The sequence below is a fragment of the Cinclus cinclus genome, chromosome 18 (assembly GCF_963662255.1).
Source record: "Cinclus cinclus chromosome 18, bCinCin1.1, whole genome shotgun sequence".
NCBI lineage: Eukaryota > Metazoa > Chordata > Aves > Passeriformes > Cinclidae > Cinclus > Cinclus cinclus.
Window position 1 is genome coordinate 3,245,668 of NC_085063.1, and position 24,599 is coordinate 3,270,266.

The 24,599-nt window shown below is 46.7% G+C and overlaps 1 protein-coding gene across 1 annotated transcript; it reads right to left on the reverse strand.

Moving 5' to 3' along the window:
- Positions 1-222: 222 nt before the first annotated feature.
- CHMP4B (charged multivesicular body protein 4B) lies at positions 223-20,734 on the reverse strand. Its single transcript, XM_062505055.1, has 5 exons — positions 20,450-20,734; positions 5,288-5,465; positions 4,432-4,546; positions 3,779-3,905; positions 223-1,047 (listed from the first exon to the last, which is right to left on the reverse strand). Exons 1-5 carry the CDS (start codon positions 20,643-20,645, stop codon positions 980-982), a joined length of 684 nt encoding a protein of 227 aa, XP_062361039.1. The 5' UTR covers positions 20,646-20,734; the 3' UTR covers positions 223-979.
- Between the last annotated feature and the right edge of the window lie 3,865 nt (positions 20,735-24,599).

A 24,599-nucleotide genomic window follows, 5' to 3' on the forward strand; every position in this document is an offset into this window, starting at 1 on the left:
CTTCCATGAAGAAATTCCTCCTGATGTCCATTATAAACCTCCCTTGGCACAGCTTCAGATTCTCTCCTCTTGTCCTGTTCCCTTGTTCCCTGGGAGCAGAGCCCAACCATAGCTCAGCAGGCTTTGGAGTGGTTGTCCCTCATGCAGAAAGAGGCCAAACTACACCTAAATCACAGCCAGATCACTTAAACAGGAGAAGGAACTGACCACAGCAGCCACAGGTGAAAATTAATTGAGATATTTAATACAGTGCAATCCATAGTAGTTTCTTAATTAAAATAATTGTGTGCATGTATCTGAATGGGTTATCAATTATCACAAAAAAGCAATAAACATTGTAGTGCTATGTAGAAAAATGTACAACTGAATTTGAAACCTTCCCTACTTCCAAGAGAGCGTGGATCAACTGCAGATCATTCTCACCAATTAAAATGGGCACAGTGACGACGTCGTTGCGGTGACAGACACAGGGCTGGCCACACAGCAGTCAAGGGATATAAATAGAACTGGCAAAGAACTAAAAACCTAAAGCATTCTTGCACCTAAAACACAATAAAGAAGCCGATGGGGGCTTACGACTTTTCCTGGTTTTTAAATGCCTTACAAGACTCCTAGACACACTTAAACTGACTTAAAATTACAGAGTGTTTTTCAGCTTATTTCAATTCAATATATGGCCCAAATTGAAGATGAAGATCCAGCAGTGGCAGGAGCACGGTCCCAAAGCTGAGTGATTTTGCAAATACCTTTTCTACAGAAATTGAACCGTATCGACAGCAGGCAATTCCCCTGCTCCCCCTTCTCTCCTCTGGGCAGACCTTTTTTCCATGCTATGCAGAAAACAGCAATGCAGATCCCACTGCTCTGGGTTAAAATTAAAGATAAAGACATTTTGTTTATGCTTTCTCCTCAACAAAACACATTTGCACCCAGAATAGGTAACCAAAGTCTTTTTTTTTTTTTCCAGGGGCTGCTGTGGTTACATGGTTCCTGCCCAAGCTTCCAGCTCTTTCATGTCATCATCCTCTTCTTCCTCTTTTTTCTTGGCTGCAAAATCACAAAAGAGAACAAGTGAGTGGGAATCTTGACAGAACCCAGTGGCCTCTGTGCCACTGACAAACCAGTAAATGAAGCACCTAAGGCCAGTTGTAGTCAAAAAATACACAAAACCTTCTTGAACTGAAGTAAGGGGTGCTTTGCTGACAGAGGGCAAAACTTCCTGACAGCTCCACTCTGAGTGGAAAAAGACAACAGCTCCCACAGAAAGAAGGTAGTGGGCATGAAAGTTCAGGTGTGGTGTTCTATGATTTCCAAGCCTCTTCCAGAGGGATGCAGCTTCTTACAGAAACTCATCCGACGTCTCCAGTGCTAATCTCTTCCCCAACAAAAATTAATTCCTTCTTCCATCATTGAGTACTGTGAGTGGAAGAAATGAGGTGTTTGGGCCAGGTACAGAATGTGGAGGGGCTGCAGAGCCCTGGGAACATCCCACTCCCCTTCTCCTGTGCTCCCTGGCAGGGGTGTGGATGTGGATGGGAAGGAGCAGCCTGGACACTGCCCTCTCCTCATTCCTGGTTGTTCCAGGGCAGAAAATGCTGCTCTTTGTCATAACCTGACAAGTCCAGTTTCCATCAACTCAGCAAAAAAGCTCTGAACCCACAAATAGCTGCAAAAAAAAAAAAAAAAAAAAAAGAAAAAGAAAAAGTGAAACAATTCCTGGTCCAAGTGGTTCATGTCATTCCAGAAGAAATGTTGGCATCAGGAAAACTGAGTCAGCTCCAAGCTCCAGACCCCTCATTTGTACAAGGCTGGAATTTGATTTTCTATATTAAGCTCCTCCAGCCTCCATTAAACAAAAACAGCTTCTGCCTGCATTTCTTCTGACCCCAACAACAACAAAATTCCTCATTCAGACTGATTAAAGCCAAAATCCAGACAGCTCCTGAGAGCAGGAAAAGCAGGAAAGCTCGTGGTCATCTACCCTTCAATGGATAAAAAGGAGGTAACAGGGTCAGCTCAGCCTCAAAAGACACATTATTATCCCAAAAAGATGATTACACATGAGCCTGAACCATTAGGGACAGCACTCCCTTTGGAAGTCTGACCACGGTAATCACAAGCAAATTTTTAATCCCAGTGTTAAACCAGTTTTAAGTGAAAAACAATTCCAGTTCAAAAAAATAAACCCACACAAAATCCCCACCCAACACCACCCCAGAATCCCAGTTTTTCCCAAGTGCTAGCCTTGAAGGCAGCTTTATTGAACCAAAAAGTGCCACTTAAATACATTCATGAAATTCATGGATTTCTCATTTCCATCCAAAAGCAGCTTAGCATAAATCTTGTGAAACACTGAGCTTTATGCTTGCAGCTTTTACTACCAAAATTATTCACAATTTATATTATTTTAGGCACTTTCCCTAAGTTTTATGCTGTGCAGCTCCTTAAAATATGTCCACAATTAGAACACTTCTTACTTGTGTGCAGTCACAAAATGCAAGGAGTAGATTTGGGTCCAAGGCATTGTGTTTTAAGACTATTTAGATAACAAACCTCACTAAACCAGCCAGGCAATAAAAATGCACTGGTTCACTGAATCTGTTTCTCCTGAATCTGATAAAGTCTCAGATTTCAGATGTTCTGATACAATTCCCTCTCCTCTCACCAACTCTGGTCAGCAGTTCTGCCTGGCAAAACACAACCAGGAACACACAAAATCAGTGGTGTCAGAATAAAAACAGAGTAACACATAAGGAGCAGTGGCACAAAGAGAACCTGCTCTGCCAGTGCTGCTGCTTCCCACACCCATCCCAGCCTGGAAAGGCAGCAGAATAATTATAGACACACTGACCAATTGGGATTATTTTCATCCACGGCTTTTTTGGATTTTTTTTCCTTTCCCAAGTTCATTCCAATACGGAATAGAGCTGCAAAGTCTACAAGTTATTTATCATAGTCAGGCAGATTCAGCAAAATGGGCTTGTAAAGCTTCATATCCCATTAGTGCTGCTTAGAGGTGTCCCAGCTCAGCTGAATTCCATGGGTAATGCTCATACAGGAGGGATCACTTCAGATTTAAGAGCAGCTTTGAACCATCTGTGTAAATATAAACATTTCTTGTCCAGCCTCCAGGCAGAATCCTCATACCAGCTGAAATTCCCTGGATATGTGTGCTCTAGAACTGGGATAACCCTGATGTGGGACTGCCTGGCTTAGGTACTGCAAGAGGAGCCCACAGCCTTCCCAAAGAGGGGACGCCAAGGGAAGATCCTCCCAAAGGCCAGAAAAGCAGGGATCAAATTAAAACCCAAAGCAGCAGCAATGAAGCATGGATCCATGGGGCAATCTGAACCTGCCTGGAGCTGGATGACCCTGGAGGTCTTTTCCAACTTCAATGATTTTATGAGTTAATTTACTCTGCCCTCCCTTTTACAACCTCAGGGTACCTTGTCAAGATTTCTTCCTTGTTGACCCAGCAGGACCCAGAAAAAGTCTCCCTTTTCTCACACCTCCACTGCATCATCCAGGCTGCAGGTAACCTGGATGAGCTGGAGCAGAAAGCAGCTGCTCCTGTGACAGGGAATGATTTTTGTGCTTCTTCAGAAAGGCAGGTGCCCCTCACAGAGAAATGGCACTGGGTGTGATCTGGGATTCAGGAAGCAATTCCAAGCAAAATGTCTGTGCTTCTTGTAGCCTTATCTCCCAAATCCAAGGAGCTGGCAGATTAACAAGCATATTTTTAATGATCCAGGATGTTTCAGAAAGGGTTGATCCATACCTGGCTTGGAGGGTATTGATATTGAGGGCACATTTGGTAGTGGTACTGTCTCCGGACCACTGATTTCCAGCAAGTTTTTGTCTAGTTCTTCTTGTTCTAGTTCCTCTAGTTCTGCCATGAGTTCATCCTAGGATTTCAAGGAGAAAAAGAAGAAAAAAAAAAAGAACTTTAAGTCATATTTATTAACAACCAGATATAGCTGATCATATTATTGAAGAAAATAGCACAAATGCACAGGATCAGAGCGAAGTGAGGAGATGAGGAGTCTGATTCTGATGTGATGATTCCTGTACTTGATCTCTTGGAGGGTGGGGAAAGCAGATAAGAAGAGAAATCCAAGTCCAAATATTCTCAGGTCAGGCCATCCAGAGCATTCTGAACATAAAATCCAGGTCACAGCCACCACCAATTCCAGGAGAGATTTCACAGCCCAGCCCTGCACCCAGGCACACACAAAGGTGCAGATCTCCAGAGAAAGATCTCCTAGGGTCACAGTGCCAGGAAGGATTTCAAAGCCATGCACATGTGGTGCTCGGGGTTAGGGATGGGGCTGGCACTGCTGGGTCAGTGGTTGGGCTCTGTGATCCAAGGCTTCCCAACCCAGAGGATTCCATGACTCACTGGTACAGACAGAAGCAAACTGAAAGCCATACCTCATCAAATTCCTCCCCAAATCCTACTGGCTTGGAGATGGCTGTAGAGATCTCATCTGCCAGCTCTTGCTGTTCTGCAATGTCCTGCATTAATTCATCTACTTTATCAATGTCCCTGGAAAAGAAAGGAAAGAATTGAGTACCAGCAGGCACCTTCCCAACCAACACTGCATTTCCTGGGTTCTGTAGAAATGCCACACCACGGTGACATTTCCCAGGCCCTTCCCCAAAATACACTTTGCATGCAAGCGTGGGTTTTATCCCCCTGGTCTCAATACAATTATAGATGTATTTTGAACTCTTCCCTGCAAACTTAGCTCCCAGCAGTTATACAGACACCAGGGAGAGGTTTTGTTCTGCACCACTGATATTAATAATAATTTGCTCTCTTCCCTGATTCAGCATTATTACATCCACAATATTTGCTTGTGGAGCAAGCACAGCATTCCCATAATACAGTTTTACCTTTAATTATTGCTACATATGCCAACTCCACTGCAGAAAAACAAGTTTTAAGACCCCCCCCCCCCAACTTGAGGCTTAAAATTCTGGCTGCTACAAGACAGATCTGTAACTGCTTCAGGCTCCCATTTTCTTTAGACCACACTGGTGCTACCCAGCTTTTGGATAGACAACACTGGTGCTACCCAGCTTTTGGATAAACGTAGAAAATAAAACGGTAGCAAACTGAAGAAGCACTGATATTAGTGCATTTTGTTCAATTTTAGTTTAAGTGAGAGCCATTCAGAAGGTGGTTTTGCTGCTCCACCTTTGGTTTGAAACACCTGGCATTCAGCAGATCTAACAAATGCCAAACTACAGATCCCGTAGAGAGATGCAGGAGGGATTAACTTACATGTTATCATGAGCAGCTTTCATAGCCTTAGCAGCAAAACCCATGTTCTTAAGCACTTCAGTGTTGGTGTTGGCATTCTCCAGGGCTTCTCTCTGGAATTCAATTGTTGATAGTGTGCCATCTATCTGTGCCAGCTGCTTCTCGTACCTCTTCTTGCGCTTCAGGGCCTGCAGGGCAGCTGCACAGCAAAGCACAGGGTGGGACTGATGAGATTTGTGCCCAAAACAGCCCTTCACACTTTGCACCAATGGCACTCAGCACAGAGAAACAGCAAACGTGTTCTAGTGTTTGCTGTCCACTTTTCCCAGATAAACTATGCAGCCCAAGCCTTGATTTTCCTCCTCCTTATGGCCATCACCTGCCACAGCAGGATGCCAGCCCAGACTCACTCCTAACACCCCACAGACAGAAACCACGCCACAGCAAACAGAAAGCTTCAATATCCAAGCTCATCCACCAAAAACACCCTTGCTCATCCTCATCCCATCCCAGCAGGCAGTGCTGCTGGTGCAGCTCCTGCCAGATGAGGTCTTTGTGCTGCTGCAGGTCCCTCCCTTCTGCTGAACCCCTGGGAGAATCAGCTTCTTCAAACCCAAGGAGAAATGTTCCCTCAGCTTTGCACTTTATTGTGAAATACACGTTCTAAAAATGTTGGCATTTATGTATGTTTTGTGTTACTCCTCCTAGGAGGTGTCCTCACAACAGCCTGAGCTGAGAGAAGCCCTCACTGATGGTGGTTTGAGCAATTTGCTGTTTGTGAGCACTGTACAACATGGGCTGTGCAGGGAGCCCACCCAGGACAGCTCCCAGCCCTGGGGATCAGTGTGGGAGGACTGGTCCAACCTGCTCTACCCACCCCACCCACACAGGGGAGCACCCAGCAGGTGACAACAGCCCACAGCCAGCTCTTCCAAGACACCTGGAGGAAATCATGGGATTTCTGACAAAACACTGACAGGGAACACCAGCTACCTTCACAAAGACGTGGTCGAAGCCACATCTCTGAAGACAAGGCTTGGAGCAACAAACACCTTGTGTGACGTGGAGCAGGACACAAGTGCAGCTTCCCTTCATGGCACTGCCACTGCCCCCTGCTCTGGACTCACCATGTGAGTCCTCTCCATGACAGCCCTGGTCACACAATATCCCCGTGCACTTTAACCCTCACCTCATCCCCAAGCTGCTGCTCCAACAGCCTCAATTCCTGCACTCAGCCACACACACATACTTCATTTCTTCAGTGCTCTGATCTCTGAGAGTCTCACAGCAGAAACCACTTAATGTGACACACGATCAGCACTGCTAAAAATCAGGCTTGGCCCTCCCAAAAGCTCAGTCACACACACCAGGAACAGGGGCAAATAAAAAGCTTTAAATCTTTCAATCTCTGAGAGGCGTTATTTCCAAGCAGAATTTTTTGAGGAGAGCAGGAAACAAGGAGTAGGAAATCCAGACAAGAGACTCCTTCCCTTATCTCCCCTTCCAGAGGGCTGATAACTCAGGGATGTGATGAGCATGTTTCTGCAGCACACACAGAGTAGCTGCTCTCTTAAAAGCTGATGGAGCCCACAGGTACCCCGGGTGTTTTGGCAGATACCATCCTGAGATGCTGACAGTCCTGCAAGATAAACTCCTCAAAGTCCTAAGCAGAGCTTCAGCTCTGCAGCTGGTTATGAATATGCTGCATTTACTTCATTTCAAATTAACTAATGTGTTAGAGAGCAAAAAGAGCACTTTTTTATGGGAAGGCCCAGCTACAAATACCAAAAACACGAAGTAGCTCAGGATTATTTAGGAGAAGCCAGTAAAAACACCTGAACTGTTCCAAGAGAAGCCCAGGACCCAAAATAAGCCTCTGCACTTTGTCTCCAGTGGCCAGTAAAGCTCCCCAGTTTTGGGGCCAGTCCAACATCCACGTGTTTGACAGGAGTGAGAACAGGGGGTTTTCAAAGGACAGTGTTTGCTCTGCAGAATGAGGCACAACACAAATATCCCACACATTCCAGCTTTATGCCACATCATAAAGTGATGAGCAACACATTGCTGGGGTATTTAGGCTGGTTCATTCTGCACTAATGGTTTAATTAAGGATATATGAAGTTTTCTTACTCAGAAAGATAAAAACTGATAATAGCTGTGTTTATATAGTGACAGATGCTGGGGGAATGCCTGAGAACAAGGGGATGTTTTTTATTGAGAATTTTGTGCCTCATGGAGAATTACTAGCAAAACCAATGATTTTATAGCATTATGTAACATTATACAAAGCCAAGTAAAGTGCTACAATTTATGTAGCTCCTCACTCCAGCTTTCTCTGAGAACAATAAAATGAAATGAAAAAAATGCAGTTTGTCTGCATTTCATGCTCGTGTTTAAAACAAGCTGCTCAGACACCAAACATTGCAAGAATCATGGTGAAGGATCTCAAGTTCCTATCAGGATTGTTGGTAACCCTGCCCCTCCCATTCCCACCCACACCACCTGTACACCAGAACTGCACTGTCCCTAAACTTAACATGGATTTATGGTATTTTCTGTTTCCCACCCCTTCAGACTAAGGAAGATACTTATTTTCTCTTCTCCTTCCTAAGGGAACCTACTGAAATGTTTTTGTAACACGTTTTTAACACGTTTTTGTTAAATTTTTTATTAAAGTCAAAGCTATAAAAACTTAATCTGAAGGGAATTACATTGGCTCTTTTTCTCAAAAAAACAAAAACCAAAAAAAAAAAAAAAAAAAAAAACTTTTTCCAAAATCAGAAATAAATAACAACCAGGGACAGCAAGATACAAATGTCCTGTAGCATTATGGACATGCAAGAATTGGGTGTGTTTGAAATCAGTGGGACAGGGCCTCTCTGTGCCCTTCTCAAAGGCTGCTATCACATCAAACAGCCATGGCAGAGGCTCTCCTCAGCACCCACACCCCCAATTATGCCTTTACTGCTTCCAAGACAGTAATTACAGAGGCAGAAATGCAATTTATAGCCAGCTTTAATTGCTGTGGAACTGCTTCAGCAGGACCTGTGACCATACACGAAGTTAAAAAGCTTTTATCCCCTGGCAAGCCAGAGTTCACTCATGCCCTAGAACGTGTTCAGAGATCACCCAGCACAATTTTCTAGGAACAGCTGATCTCAGCTTTCCAGCAGTGGGACAAACTCCTTATCTTGAAGCCAAAAGTCATGCAAGATTTCCAGATGGCTGGGCCAGCCTCTCACAGCAGCTCCTGCACAGGGCCTGATATCCAGAGGTTCAGCTGGATCAGTGGCTGAACTCACTCTGGAATATCCCTGTGACATAAAAACCAGCAGCACCAGCTCACAGCAGCAGCTGCTGGAAGAGGGGATTTAACATTTAATACAAGCCTCAATGTCAGCAAAAATATCTGATCGTTCCATGGGCACTTTCCACAAGACAACAGCAAGAACCTGGCAGTAAAGAGTGTTTTAGACAGCCTTTACAACCTATACCTTCTCCTCACCAGGCACACTGGGTGTTTTTACTTGTAAGTCCAATGTGCAGCATTAAAGAGCCTCTAAAAAAAACGCCAGACAGCAGGTAACAAACCTTAGCTGCATTTTATCTGAAATGTAGTAAAGCTTTCAGAGAATACATATGACTGGGTGGAAAGGAATTAGATATATTCATATATGATTATTATTATTAAATTAAAAGTAATGCATTTAAAACTACCTGGATGACTTCTGCCATCAATCAGAATAGTGAGCAGGCTCAAAATGCCCTTCTCCATATGACATTTTGATATATTAATTGTCCTTATTATCAGCTGTGACAGGGATGTTGGAGCCAGATTTTAGTCATGAAGACTGCCCCACAGAGCCCTGACCAGTTAAAATGGGTATCAATAGTTTATTACCTCTTTCCACTGGCAAAAGAATGTACAATTTCTCTGTGTTAGTGAGCATCAGACTGTGATCTCTGCAGTTCCTTTTTACAGAGAAATTCTCACAAAGAAAACACCAGATTCCAGAGAGGAATAAAACTGCAGCTGAGCCCAGTGAGATCTGGGCTGGCTGCTTCAACTTCTTGAATGTAAAACATGACTAAAACTAGATTCAAAGAACATTTTTTCAGATTTTTTAACACATAAAAAACCTATTCCTTCCTCTGCTTTTTGGTTTGGTTGGGGTTTTTTGGGGGGATAGTTTGTCACCGGTTGTTGGTTGGTTGGGTTTTTTATTTCCAGTCTTTGAACTGCAGAATCCTATTTTCATTTTCTATTTATTTGAACTTCTGAGGTAACCCCCACTGCTAGAAATTCCAGTTCTGCACCTCCTGTTTGACCATAGTGATTCCCAAGAATCCAGGGTTTCGCTGGGATGTCACCATGACAGGACCCAGCTCCCCAACACAAGTAGAAGCAGGAACTCGTGTCACTATCCTGACTAATGAACACCCTGAAATAAAAAGAGCAGAGTCATTCAGCCAGACTCTCCTCCTCAGTCAGCAGATCAGTCAGAAAAACATGACTGCTCACCCAGATAATTTCACTTTGTCCTCCAGAAATGCTATCTGTAAGAATTTGATGTATTCTGAATTATTTTAACTTGTATATAGGCAAATTATTATTATTAAATGAACTGTTGTAAGTCTAATGATTTTCTTTGCAATATTTACAGCAGTTTGTTAGTCAAATGAGATGAATGTTCACTGAGATAAGCAGCTTGCAGGATAATAAAAATATAATTTTACTACATGGTATTGCATTCAGAGAGGAAAAATTGACTATGAATGTCAGTGGTTTTGTTAAAAATCAACAGCCCTCCTGCAAATAAATATTCCTTACACACTGGTAGAACAGGCAGTGCTCCTGGGATATTTATGGACACAGCAATGCTGTAGAATTAATGTTTTTAAATATCATTAGTAGAAAAGAGTAGATCAGCAGATAAAATCCTGGAAGAATAAGGCTTTCTGCACATAATTGGAACTTCAAGTTTTACTGGCAAAAACACATTTCAGCTTGAGAGGAGCAAAGAGCACTGGGAATAGAACTCAGGAGTTTCACTGAATTAAAAAACACACCTGACCAAGGTCAAAGTGTTGATGATGCCACAGGATTTGTCCCCACACAGTGCAGGTGTCTCCTGCCTCTGCAAAACCCTCCCAAAAACCCAAACCCTCCCAAAATTCACACTGACACCCCAAATAGAGAGGCTTTTCCTCCAGGGGAGGACACTGGGGTTCATAGCTCTGATTACTCCAACTGAGGGCAGAAAGAACTCCATGTCACAGCTAATTCTTGCACTCTCTCTGCAGAGATGGCAGCAGCAGAGGTGCCAGGGCACAGGGACAGCAGCAATGCTAATATGGCATGAGGAAGTTCCACAGAAACCTCAGAAAATAACGTGCACCAAATGTCAGCCACGCCAAAATAACAAAGAGTGCAAGAGGAGCTGCCCAAATTTGGCTGACTTGGCCCCTCGAGCTGCAAGCCCAGGCACTAAATAGGATTGAGACAATCAACTAAATAGTGGAAGAGCATTTTGCACATTACCCTGTGCATCCATCTATAAATTGCTCTGCAGAAAGAAGTGGCATTATTTTAGCTGCTTCTGAAAATACCACTCCATCTTCCTGGCACTCGCCTCGGCAGCAAATTTAATCAGGAACAACATCCTGGCTGTCCTTGGAATGGGATAAGCAAGGGGCACTGGAGGTGGAAGCAGTAATTGCCTGCAGTGAGGAGCTTTATCCTGGGCAGCAACTCTCCCCTCTCACTACCAAGATCCAGCAAACTGCCTAGATCTCAAAAAAAATTGAAAAAAAAAAAAAAAAAAACCTAAGAAGGGAATTTAAAGCCACGGACAAATTATCCCCCAATGCTACAAGCAGATAAAAAGACTGGCCACTACAGACCGACCAAACTTTGAGTTTTGCCTTGAATAAGAATCTTTCTGCAGAGGTTTGATGGGACCAGGACTGTTTAACTGTGTTGGTTCAATACAAAGGCACCCAGGCCATACCAAGGAAGGCTCATCCCAGGTGAATCTCAGAACACAAAATGTCAGAGCTCCAAAAAGCCAGGTGTGATTTTAAGCACTGTGGTATCCAAGTGGTTGGGACACAGAGGTACCAAAAGATAAATAAAATAAATAAATAAATCCTCATCAATTCCAGCACAGATCCTGTGCACAGCAGCAGGAGTTCCTTTGCCATGAGGATCACCTGAGAGCTCTGCTGTCTCAGGGATATGTTCAGGTCTGAAAGTCATGATCCACATTTCTCCCTGATGCCAGGGCCTGTCTGCAGCAGCTTCCTGCACCTTTCTTATGGGAAATGTGCACTTTTAGCAGGGAATCGTGGTCAGAGTTAAGACTTAGTCCTTCACTTGTCCTTCTCTGCCTGTTTATTAAATCTCTAATAAAGTTTCCAAACCTAGTCCTCAAAGGAAGGCAACTATTCTCAGCTCAGAGATTATGACTGATTAAAACTATTTCAATAAACCATCCAAACCCAGGCAGAGAATACAAGAAGGTTTCTGCCTAATCTTTTCAAATACAAGATTACAACTTCCTCTTGAGCAAAGCAGTGCCAGAACATTTAGTCTACTGTGCAAGAGATGAAACAAAACAAAAAACACTCCTGCCCTAAAAATCTATAAATGTACAAAAGGAAAAAAAACAAAGAGATAAAGAAAAAAGCATCTGCAGAGCAGCAATCAAGGGCTGTGATACAGCAACACCCAAACACAAGAGGAAGCAGCACCTTCACAGCACCCTGGTTCTGCCAGAGCATCAGGGACTGCTGATGTCCCACATCCACAGCCCAGAGGGGGTTCCTTCAGCCTTGGAAGGTGATTCCTCTGTCCCTTGAATGTCAAGGCAGCACTCCTCTGGTCAATAATCCTCTGTAAAATAATATCCAGGCAACTTTGGGACAGTTTTGTCCAAAAAAAAAAAAAAAAAAAAAAAAAAGGGGTGGAGTAATTTACAGTGAACCTTGAAGTTCAAATGAGAAAACCAGGAATGAGAAATCCAAATTACAGAGACAGCTTTGTTCCACACAGGAGCTGCAATGAGTGTGAGAAATGCTGGTTCAGCCAAAAACATCCAGGCCTGAAGTTTCAAACCATTCCATGAAATCTGATCCACTCTCTGGAAGCAAAGCCTGCACTGCATTTCCCAATTTTCAGTATCTCACTCCTCAGGGTTCTGCATGTCTTTGGATGATGGCAAGGGATTGCAAGGCATCTGCAAAGCTGATCTACCCAAAACACATTTCTTCTTTCCAAATTAAATGATGTATTTCTAAGGTTGTTTGAGTAAATTATCCTCTCTTTCCATCTGCCACCAACTTTGTCAGTTAAAAATCTACAGTTCCTTTGATACACACAAAATTCTGATGTGAAATTAGATCATTATTCAGTATTCAACCAAAGTTTAAACTTTTAGGATGAGAAGTGTATGTTCCTTAAGGTATCCCTGAGATTCTCACAGCCTGCAAATACTCTTTAGGGGTTTTCTTCTTTATTTTGTAGTTGCTGAAGGTAACCATTTCTGGAAGGTAATTCTCTCTTTAAAGAGAATTCCAGTGAGAACTCTGAATCCCTGCCAAAAAGGCATCAGGCTGAGATGAAGCAGCTCTTAAGTGTCTCAAAACGCTGTTTTCTCACAGGAAAAAAACCCAAACAATCCAGTTCCCTAAACTGAACAGCATTTTTGTAATTAGTTCACAAAACTCAGAAGATCCTACCCTGAAGTGGCACACTTCAAGACCTTTTCTTCCTGGGGAACTAAAAGAGTGACTGCCTGGGAATCCATCAGGCATTTTCCAGCCTTGGACCATTACTATTAAAGCATTGCCAAGTCCAAGAATTTCGTTGATGCTGTCATAATATTTAGCATTTTTCTTAACGGCCTGACTTCCCCAGATGAGATATTTTGGGATGTGAAAAAGTACTTTTTTTGTGAATGCTGAGATTCCAACACTGACAACTACGGGGGAAAAGCTGAGAACACAAACTTTTAGAAAGCCAAAAGTTATAAAGCAAATAAGACATACCATATTTATTTCTGAAAAGTTTGTCCTTCTTGACTCAACCTCTAAACACTTCAGTGGCAACACTGCAGTACTTTTTGGGGGCTGAACTGCAGTTTTTAATGGCAATGCCATGCTCTGAGGCTGGGATCAACTCCAGAGCCAGGTTAAGCAATGAACTCTGTTCCAGTGGGGGCTACCAGGGAAGCACTCACAAAAGAGCCTTTCTGCCTCTCACTGTCCTCCCAGGTCAGGGCACATGCAGAGCCCACCACGGGGAGGCTGCCAAAGCATTTTCAGGAAATACCACCTTCACTGGAGATGCAATAACTGTGCACAGTCCCCAGGGAGCCCACGATGAAGTTTGCTTTCTATTAATTTGTTTTATTTCAAAATCAACCAAAATCACCTCCAAATGTTTGAATACCACTGATGCTTCTGTCACTCTGACATTCCTCTTTTCAGTTCCACTACATCTGAGCAACCTCTGCACACTCACCTGAAGCCAACACAGAATCCCCTAAATCTGGATGAGATCCTGCCAAGCCATGAGGAGCACACACAGTGTGTATGTCTGGTGACACACATCCCATCACATCCCAGTAAATGCAGGAGAGATGTGATACTGGTTATTTGGACACCTGCAAACTTCCATCATTCACTGCCACCAGTTGAGAGCTGCAAGACAACACCAGTGCTGGGTCTGTGGCCACTCCACTGCCCCTGCTGCTGGCCACAAGGAAGGCTCCATGGAAGCACAGTGGTTTGGGTTGAGAGGGACCTTAAAGCTCACCCAGTGCCACCCCTGCCATGGGTCACCTCCCACTGTCCCAGGCTGCTCCAGCCCCAATGTCCAGCCTGGCCTTGGGCACTGCCAGGGATCCAGGGACAGCCACAGCTGCTCTGGGCACCCTGTGCCAGGGCCTGCCCACCCTCCCAGGGAACAATTCCTTCCCAATATCTCATTCTGTCAGTGTGAAACCATTCCCCCTTATCCTGCCATGCGGACAACTGTTCCCAGTCCCTCTCCAGCTCTCCTGGAGCCCCTTTAGACCCTGGAAGGGGCTCTGGAAGAGGAATCCCCTTTTCAGGTGAACACTCCCAGCTCTCTCAGGCGGTCCCAGAGCTGAAGGGCTCCAGCCCCTCCTTCAGGAAGTGGATCCCTGCTCCAAGACTCAGGGGGATGATTCAGAGCAGAACCAACCTCCTTATCACCAGCTCTACTGCGGCCTTGGGCTGTCTCAGGCAAAGACAAAAGTCTGACAACACTGATGCCTGCCCTATTTAGGATTCTCCAACTGCATCCTGTTTGTTTCAGACACTTTGTGCCAGGAGTTCCAATTTGCTGGGCATCTGGCTGAAAACTTGATGGAGAGTCAAGGATGAGAGCTGCTCCAGCTTTTAGTTTTTGCAAAAATCATCCATTTTTAAGCGGTGTAAGTAAATGACAAGATTTTACTTTAAACCTCACTCATGTCCACACTTTGCTGGCTGCAAAAAATCAGGCCATATCCTGCTGCACACACCACAGCCCAAAGTCTCTGAGACAAACATCACATACCCAAAAAATAGAAATGGCAATGCAATTTTGGGGCTTTGGGAGCAATAAGGGATCAACAGAGAGACCTGAATGATATAAATGCAAAGCCCAACAGCACCCCAGTCCACATAACCTCTCCACAACCCAGCACAAGTCTAAGTAAAAGAGAGTTAAACCAACTGGACAATTTGCATCACCTGCAAATTACAGTTTTCGAATTAGGAACACTAGAGCGGGATTCAGTAATTAGCTTGGAGTTTAATGAGATTCTAGAATCCAACATCTAATACATTTTGAGAGCAAAAGTAATAAACACAAAGTTAGTAGCTGCAAACATGCCAGATTTCCCTCCCCCCAGTGTACAGGAGCAGAGGAAGGATGTATTTCATCAGATACAGTTACTAAATCTTATCTGTCAGAATCACAGTATTTAGGGGGGTTTTATATGCCACTTTTAAAAGTAGTTTTTCAAAAAGTGTTTGTGAATCCCACCACTGCTCCCAAACTGTTTTATACCACAGAGTCTTGTCTCCAAAAACCTCTGCTAAATGCAGGTAGGGTAGAATCCAAATGAGAAGGTTCCTCTTGTTTTCTAAGGTCTAATTAAAAAGAGAATTATCACTTTTCCCAAGCCAGGTGGTGAATGCTCATCTCTTTAACCTCGGGTGAAGATGAAGGACTCCGGCCTACACTACCATCAATATTCCTGTACTGAAGCCCTGGGTTATGGAGAAGCACCTGGAACTCAAATATCAGTTTTGCATTAGACTGTGACTTCAAACACAGTGGGCAGGCTGAGGCCCTAAAGATGGACTGGAAATGCTGCAGGACTCATGCTTCCCTCCATCAGCACCTTGATGATTCATGGCAACAAAACCGTGGTCACATCTGATTCTGGGAGGAGAATCACTTCTCTTGGCAAGCAGGAGCTTTAAATCACCCTCCCAAACCACGTCTGAGGCTCGCACACACACTCTGCGTGTCTGCCCGTGCCCAGAGCTGAGGCTGCAGCCTTCCCCTCCCTCACTGCCAGACTGTGTGCACCCTTTGAAGCACCCAACATTCTATCCAAAACCATCCCAGCCATCCCGCAGGCGCTGCTGCCATGACCCAATAAATGACCCTCCTTCTGAATTAATGATCTCTCGCTGGGAGATCCCTGGTCACCCTCAGATATTATCACAGGTAGTGCCCCTGGGCAGGGACTACTGCCAGGAGAGGCAGAACTGCCCTCCTTCCTCCTTCCCATCAAATTCCTGCCTCCCTCTCCCAGCCAGCTCCAGCATTTCTGTGGTTAAGTGTGGAAAACAACTTTTCTTTGGTTTTTTTTTTTTTTTTTGTAAGAGTTGGGCTTTTTTCTGGCTCAGCAAGCTAATCCAAGTCATGCCCTGCCCACACAAACACCAGCAGCAGCACAGAGGAACAGGCAGGGCCACTCTGGAGCAGCCTCACTCACCCAGTCCCAGCTGACATCCCAGGCAGGTTCCCTGACAGGGGCAGTCCTGACAGCAGAACCCTCCAGCTGCAGGGAAATCCGATCAACAGACTGATGGGACAGCTTAAAAAAGGCAAAGGGATGTAAGCAGTTGATTTCTGTCACCTGAGGTGACACTGAGAGCCCCACGTGGGCCTAAAGTCAGGACTTCAGCCTACACCCAGCCTCCTGGTTTGTTTGGTTTTCGTGCTGGGTGGAGAATAAGTGTTCCCTTTCCAGGAAAAGCCTGAATTATACAGCAGCAATCTAGCAGTGGGTTTGCATCTATTTTGTGTACTCAGTGCTGAGGAAAAAAGCCCAATACTATATTTATGTACAGTGAAAAGAGAAACTTTGACATCAGGAAGGAAAAACTGCTCACTAACAGAAACCAGAGAGGAGGGAAAATCCATCAAATGTCACTCGCCTGCTAAAGCCTAAATATATATTGGCTTTTCACCCATTCCACTATTTGTGGCCCTAGTGTTAACTAACAGAAAGGTAAGATTAGTGGCAGGCAGGCACAAAACTGCATCCATTCACTCTGCATCTGAACCTGAGCTGCTTTTAACACTGGCACTCTAAGGCAGCACTGAGTTTCTCTCCCTGCTGTAATCTTCACGTGGAGACATAACTTGAGCTTTGGGTTCCAGAAGAAACAGACTGTGGAAATTTTATACCCAAGGCAGTTAGAGCTCAAGGAATTAACCCCTTGTTCCTCTGTGTGCCTGTGCTATTCCTCTGACAGCTCGGCTTTGCATGATTTCCCAGCCACAGGAACAGAAACACCAGAGTAGAAGTGATTAGGATCAGCTTAAACAGCCCTGTAACTGAGCACTGAACCCCAGAGCTCCAGACCCCTTGGAGTAGATGGAGCAGCTTAGTTTGTATCACGAGGTCTGAGCACTGAGAAACATCCCAGATGAAACAACAGCACGGACAAACTGGAGCGGAATAAAAGGAGGCAGCAGCAGCACGGGGCTCCCAGAGCATCAGGCTCACAGCTGCACTCTGCTCCTGTCACTGCACAGCTGATTTTCAGGGCACATGGAAAATGGACTGAGACACTGGCTGATCAGTGTTCAAATTAGTCAGTACTGCTGCTGCTTCTAGAAATTCATTGAGAGGAGTAAATAAATCCACTACTCATGAAGTAGAGATGAAGTGTGGGAGGGCTTTCAGAGGGGTGGGGACAAATCCCAGAACACTGTTTTCAAAAGATCGAACATTTCCATGACAACACAAAACAAAGAAACAGCGTAACCCAAGTTCCTCTCAGAAGAGGGAAGAGTAACTTGTCTGTTTTCAAAAATCCCTTCTAATGATGATTAATCTTGAGAGGTTTTCATCCCATGGACAAAACACAGCAAGCACATTAAAGCCATCACTGCTGCTCTCCCCAGCACACTCAGAACTTTTCATACAAGTTGAAAGTCTCCTTATGCCAGGAAACTACACAGACTGAGGAAATTTATACTACAAAGCCCCTTATTACAACGTCAGAATTTCCCGAGTTGTCTGGTTACATAGCCTGGGTACCCTATGTGCAGATTATGAAAAATACCCACGTAATGTAAACTCATAAATTAACAAAACCCTGCATGTGCTTGGGGCAGCCACAGGAACCAGAAGCCTCTAAGTTTCTTAGATTAAGCTTTCCTTAGACTCGAGAAGTGCAGCAGGAATGAGTGAATGAGCCTTTGGAAAGCGGGTCACTTGGCACCTAAACAATCTCCCAGTGTTCAGGAGCAGAGTGTTTCCTTTTGTTTCCTCAGGTGTGCCAGACACCCAGATTTCCTCTGGGACAACAAAAAGGCCACTCCACATTTTCCCAAGGTTGCTTTAAGCTTCCAGGTAAGCTCCCTGCCCCACTTTATCATCTTCTTTGGGCTGTCCCACAGCAGCTTCCAGGAGCACCAGCAGGACTGCCCAGCTGAGATCACAAATGTGCATCACCCACAGGAGACCCTCCAGGAACAGCAGGGATTCCAGAGTGAAATAATTAAATCTTGGAGAACTAAGCCAAGGATTCTTCAAATCTAATTTTTTAAAAGTTGTTCCAACACTTAAAATAATCTCTAGCTAACTGAAATCATTTTAACCGTATCACAGCATTTCCACTAAAATGACACTTTCACATACAAAACCAACATATTTTTATTTTCAGTTAAAATAGGGATTTAAGTGACTTAGCATCAAAATTGCATACATTATGGGTTATAAACCAGCCTGATGTCAGACAGGGAGAAATCCAGTATCTGGATATAAAAAAGTGCAATTTGTAGGAGCTCAGCTAATGACTGACAACCTGAACTCAGAAAAACTGAGTGTATGCTGAGGGGAATTCACTTCCCAGCAAGCCACAATCAGCTGCCTTAACTCAGCCCAGTAGGAACAGTCGGTCTCTCAGTTCCAGAAATGGAAAAAGTGGTTTCACTTTCCAGCAGAAACCCATCCCTACCCTTCTCCTATTCACAGCTCCTTAATTACTCCTCGGGCTGCTGTGCTGCTCCAAGCCCTCAATTAGTCTGACCCAGCACCCCGTGGGTGAATGGGCAGGTTTTCCTCCTTCCTCTACCTCCAAGGAAATTTAATCCCTCCCCTGCCCAAGGTTCTGAAGGACAGCAGAGAGAGATGGGTTTACAGCAGAGCGAGATAAAGACCGGAGCAGAAGTTAAAGAGGCCCAGTGTGACCCAGAAGATGAAGAAACTGCAGACAGAGACACATTTTAAAGTCTCCTTTAGAGCTCGTTACCAAACTAAACCAAAACCCACAGCACAGACTCACTCATTAGAACTGGTGCAACGTATTTGATTTAGAAGTGACTTGGTTTAGCCTGAAGTCAGGCTCTGCTGAGGTCCTGTGACACATCCCTGAGCCCCTGTGCGCCAGCTCCATCCACTTCAGCTCCATCCACTTCACCCACACGAGTTCTGGAGTCAGGAAGGAAGCGGAAAGTGCTGACTGAAGGGGTGACGTGAAACTCCTAAGGGTAATTACTGCCAATTAACCCTTGCCAGACGTGTGCTTGAAGCTCCCCGTGCCACGGGCAGAACCACTCCTGCTCCTGCACAGAGCATCATCCACAACAGAACAACATCCTGCAACATCCACACAGAAATCAGGATGTGCTTTCCGAAACATTTTTAATGACCAAGCTGAAACAAGCAAGAAGTTTGTTTTCAGAGCACTGCAATGTGTAACGTCACAACTTCCTTATGTCCAGACACACAGACGCATCAAGCACTACCCGGAAAACACAGCCAGACCTGCCTAGGGAAGCCAAGTTCCACCTGGGAAACACCAATTTCATTTATTTAGGAGTGTGTGTGTGTGTAAGAACCTCTTGGAGGGGGCTGAGGGCTGGGAATAAACCCCAGAAAAGCACCATTTCCAAAAGAATTTATATTTCCACGTGAACACAAAACAAAGCGTAAGTATAACCCAAGTTATTCCCAGAAGAGGGAACAATAACTTGTTTTCCAGAAACCCTTCTAATGCTGGCCAGTTTTCTCCTTGGAAGTTCTTCATCCCACAAACAAACGCATGAAAGCTGTAACTCTTGCTCTCCCCAACACGCTCAGAACTTTCGGTGAGAGCTGACGGAAATATATAGAGATTTAACCACAGCCTTCCATTAAGCAAGTTTTGGTAAAGATTTTGTTGATTAGAATTAAAAAACACCGGCAGGGTAAATCAAGGCCTGACGGCACGGTGCTGCCCTGCTTTTCCAGCTGCACCCAGCGCTGGGATATCTCCCTGACCTCTCTCCAAAGTGAGCGGCACAGGACGGGAAGGGAACGCCACGGAGGAGCCGAGCATTATCGCGACATGGGAATCGCGACATGGGAATGGTGAGGGAGTGACGCGACTCCCACACGGAGCATCCCCCCAGGAGAAGGGGAAGGCAAAGGGGAGGCGTCCTTCGCCTCGGAGTGAGGAAACACGGCTGGGGCGCGAATCCCGCCGGAGAGGGCGCTGGGGGATCGAATAATGGCAGCAGGTACAAAATAAAGGCACGAAGGTATCAAATCAAGGCCCCGGGTATAAACACAGCCGTGCAGACGCGGCTGCGCTGTCCAAGGGCCCTCCCGACCTGTTGCCCGGGTTTGGCGCGGCCCGCCCCCCCTCGCCGCCGCTCACCGCGCTTGTTTTTGGTGCCGTGCTTGCGGGCGGCCGCCAGCTCCTGCTCGATCTTCTTTTCCAGGAACTCCTGCTTCTTGCTGAGCATCTCCTCCGTGTCGCGGAGCCGCTGGATCGCCTCCTGCGGGGACGGGCCCTTCCCGCCGCCCTTCCCGCCGGCGCCCGTCCCGAACAGCTTCCCCAGGAGCCCCGACATGGCTGCGCGGGGCCGGGCCGAGGCCGTACAGCTGCGGTGCCCGCTCCCCTCGCTGCGCTCCCTGAACACACCGACCCGAGGCTCGAGGCCGCCGCCGCCCGACTCCGCCCGCCTCGCCCCGCCGCCCCCGCGCCGCCTACAACTCCCGGCGTGCCTTGCGCCGTAGCGCCGTGCGCGCCAGCGGGCTCCGCGCGCGGTGGCTGCTGGGAGATGGAGGCGCGGCCGCAGGGAGGCGCGGGGCACGCCGGGAAGGCGGTGTCTCCCGAGCGGAACCCGGCAGTGGCGCTGGGGCGCGCTAACGTCACGGGGCTCGCTGACGTCACGGAGCGCTGTGACGTCACGGGGCGGGTGTCGGGCAGGGAAGGAGGTGCTGCGCTGTGACCGGGACGGAGCGGGAGGTGACTGCCCGGGGAGCCGCCGGCGGGCGGTCACAGGGTCAGTAATGTCGGAAAAGCCCGGCAAGGTCATTGAGGGGTTAACCTGTGCCCGATCCCCACCGTGTCCCCAGCCCAGAGCCCTTCCTTGGACACCTCCAGGGACGGGGACTACAAACCTCCCTGGGCAGCTCCTTCCAATGTCTGACAACTTTTTCCATCAAATTCTTCTTAATACTCAACCTGAGCCTCCCCTGGCCCAGCCTGAGGCCGTTCCCTCTCCTCCTGTCCCTGTTCCCTGGAGCACAGCCCCGATCCCCCCCTGGCTGTCCCCTCCTGTCAGGAGTTGTGCAGAGCCACCAGGTCCCTCCTGAGCCTCCTTTTCTCCAGGCTGAGCCCCTTTCCCAGCTGCTCCTGGTGCTCCAGACCCTTCCCCAGCTCCATTCCCTTCCCTGGACATGCTTGAAGTGACAAGAAGTGACCACAGGAGCTCGCCCAGGACCAGAGCCTCCTGTCAGTGCAAATCCCCTCTTCCAGCACCCATCCCCACTGCTGGGGTAACTCCCCTTCGTGTACCCACAAGCCTGCTCCAGTGCTGCAGAATTTATTCTTTCAAACTTCCCTTTCCAACGTGCCAGCTGCACAAAACAAGTCTGTAAACCCACAAGCAGGGCTAAGGGGTGGTGACGCTGTGAGCTCATTTCCTGAACACTTGAGTCACATGCTCTGAGCTGTGGGGGCAGCATGGACATAATTCCATCACGTAATCCATAATTTCATAGTACCTATGTACAAAATCCCATGAGGAAGTCAAGTCATGAGTACCTCAGCCTGGTGCCAACTGGATACTTTCGACTTCTCTTTCCTTGTGCTTGGCCTCAAGCACATGTAAAAGTGATAAACTCCCATCTCCAGTCACAGCAGGGTTGTGACAGCAGGTAATTAATAAAACACTTAGACAATAATAATGTTTGTCACTTGATATCAACCAGGAAAATTAATCTCTACTTTGAAGCAGGGCTAGGATGTCACACACCACATGGAAAAGAGGAAAAACAACCCAAACAAATGCTTGTTGGATAAGAGAGCTTTTCTGTGCCCTGTAGAAGAGGGAGAAGCACTGCTCTGGGGAACAAAGAACATCCTATGTAGCAGGTGGGAGTTCATCAACAGAGCCCTGTAATGGCTCCTGCCATGTTCATCTCCCTAACACTGATAGGCAAACACACAGAAAAAATCCTTGAGGCTGATGGAAACACTGCCAGGGCAGGAAAATCCAGCTGACAGCACAGGAGGCTGAGGAGAACAGGGGGAGGGAGGGCTTTTACTTGCCCTTTTCTTCCTTCCACACAAGTGCTGCTGTCACTGACCACCACAGACCTTTGCTCTGATCCATTTCTTCCAGGGCATGGCTCTGGTTCTCGGATTCTCCTGGGAACATCCAGAAAATGCCAAGATGCTTCTGGAGCCGAGTTTGTAAAGAAAACAGCAGTGTCCAGAACACAGGATGGAACCAGGGAGAAAATCAGTGCCCTGAGCACCTCTGATCCACCCCAGCCAGTGGGCAGGGCTCTGCCAGGGAAACAGAAACAGAGGGAATTCAGGCAGAAACCTTCCCTGCAGGAAATGGGAGAGCTTGTAGACATGTGAGTTTGCAGGAGCTGAGGCAGCTGGACTAGAGCAGGGCAGGGAGGACAATCTTCAAAGTTTACTCTAAGAGGACAATCATTTTGCTCAGGATAAAACTTGTTCTGGTTCAACACCACCCCTTGTGCAAGCATCTATCAAGCATCCGGGGTGGGATCTCTGAGCCCTCCTGGCCCATAGTTACGGTAGGGGAAGTCCCCAGCCTGGTATCCCTCCACAGTCACACACAAGGCAGCTGTGTGGCTCTGATCCCACTCCCTAGTTACACCCAGTGCAGCCAGCTGGGTTCCAGCATCCCACCAAGCTGGAGGAAAGCAGGATTTGGGAAGGGCAGGCCAGGTCTCCAGACAGGGCTTCTGAGCTGAAGGAGCTGCACCCACACATCATCACCCCAAAATAGACCTGACTGCACAGACCACATAGTGACAGCTACAGTGTGGGACAGAGGGGAGGGAAATAGGAAAAGTATATTTAGCCAACTATTTCCTGATCCTGTTCCCCTCCTGGGAGAGCAGAGTAAAACAAACACTGTGGATAAACAAACTCTGTCCTTCAAAGCAGACAGCTTTCACAGAAGCACAGACACACCTAAGGAGGAAGGACCACCTGGATGTCCCTGGCCCTGTCAGCTCATGCCAAGCACATGCACTCAGGGCAGGATGCTATGTGCAAATCAGTAACAAGGTCTCAGGACCCCTCTGCAGCCTCCTTCTTTATACTGAGGAGAATTCAGAATCATGGAATCCAAGAGTGGTTTGGGTTGGAAGGGACCACAAAAATGATCTCAATTCATCCCTGCCATGGGCAGGGACACTTCCACTGTCCCAGGGTGCTCCAAGCCCCAGTATCCAACCTGGCCTTGGACACTTCCAGGAATGCAGGGGCAGCCACAGCTGCTCTGGGCACCCTGTGCCAGGGCCTTAGCACCTTCACAGGAAAGACTTTCTTCCTAATATCCCATTTAAATCTTCCATCATCTTGAGGCCGTTCCCCCTTCTCCTGTCACTACAGGCCCTTGTGAAAAGTCCCTCCCCAGCATTCCTGTAAGCCCCTTTTAAGTACTGGAAGTTGCCACGTTTCAACAAGTCCCTATTACCTCTCTTCCCATCCTGTGCACCTCTGGAGCCTGGTTCCACCTTCTCCACCCCCTTCTATGAGGCAGGGGCAAGACTTCCCCTTAACCTCATGTAAACCCTCAACAATCCCTTCTCCCAGCCTCCCCGGAAGCCCTGAGCTCCATTTCCTCCCACCCAACAACAGCTAGAGGTACACAAACATCTTGAAAAAAGTGAAATGAGAAGAAAGGAAGTTAGGGAGTGAGTGAGCAAAGTGAGCTGGTGACAGGACCCATGCAGACTGGAGCTGTGTGACTCTGTCACAGAAGTGACAGTGTAACCCATCATTATATGGTGCAGTCAGGGAACACAGCATACAGCCGTCTGCAAACTGCTATTAAGATTTTTAAGGAAGGAGACAAGAACACCTTGAGGTCAAACAAGGGGCTGGATCAGACCAGTCAGACCAGTAATGCTGGGCTGACTACTGCAGTGCCAGAACAGCCATAGAGTCCCAGACACAGCCAGGATTTCTGTACCCAGGGCTGACTGAACCCTGCACCACCTCTGGATAAACAGGTTGGGAATGCAGCACTTTGCACCCACAGACACCTTAGCAGCTCATCACACAAATTCACCTGGAAAAGCTTGGCTTGGCTTTCCCTACACTGGGAGCAGCGAGAATGACTGGGAGAACAGAGCATGGGGACACACATCCCAGGAGGACCTGGAGGCATCAGGAATGTGCAGGTCTGGGTGCAGATCCTTCCCCAGAAGCCAGTGCATCCTGTGGAAATTCCTGTTCCAGCTGGCACTGGAACATTGGCTCCTGGATGCGTCACAGATTTCCTGTGCAAACCCGGCCAGGTCACCCAGCC

Excerpts from the sequence above, each read along its gene's own strand:
- CHMP4B (XM_062505055.1), bottom strand. The coding sequence starts at position 20,645 with ATGTCGGGGCTCCTGGGGAAGCTGTTCGGGACGGGCGCCGGCGGGAAG. Across the intron at positions 5,466-20,449 it reads CGGCACCAAAAACAAGCGCG|CTGCCCTGCAGGCCCTGAAG; the intron begins GTGAGCGGCGGC and ends TTTGCTGTGCAG. Across the intron at positions 4,547-5,287 it reads AAAGCTGCTCATGATAACAT|GGACATTGATAAAGTAGATG; the intron begins GTAAGTTAATCC and ends TTTCTTTTCCAG.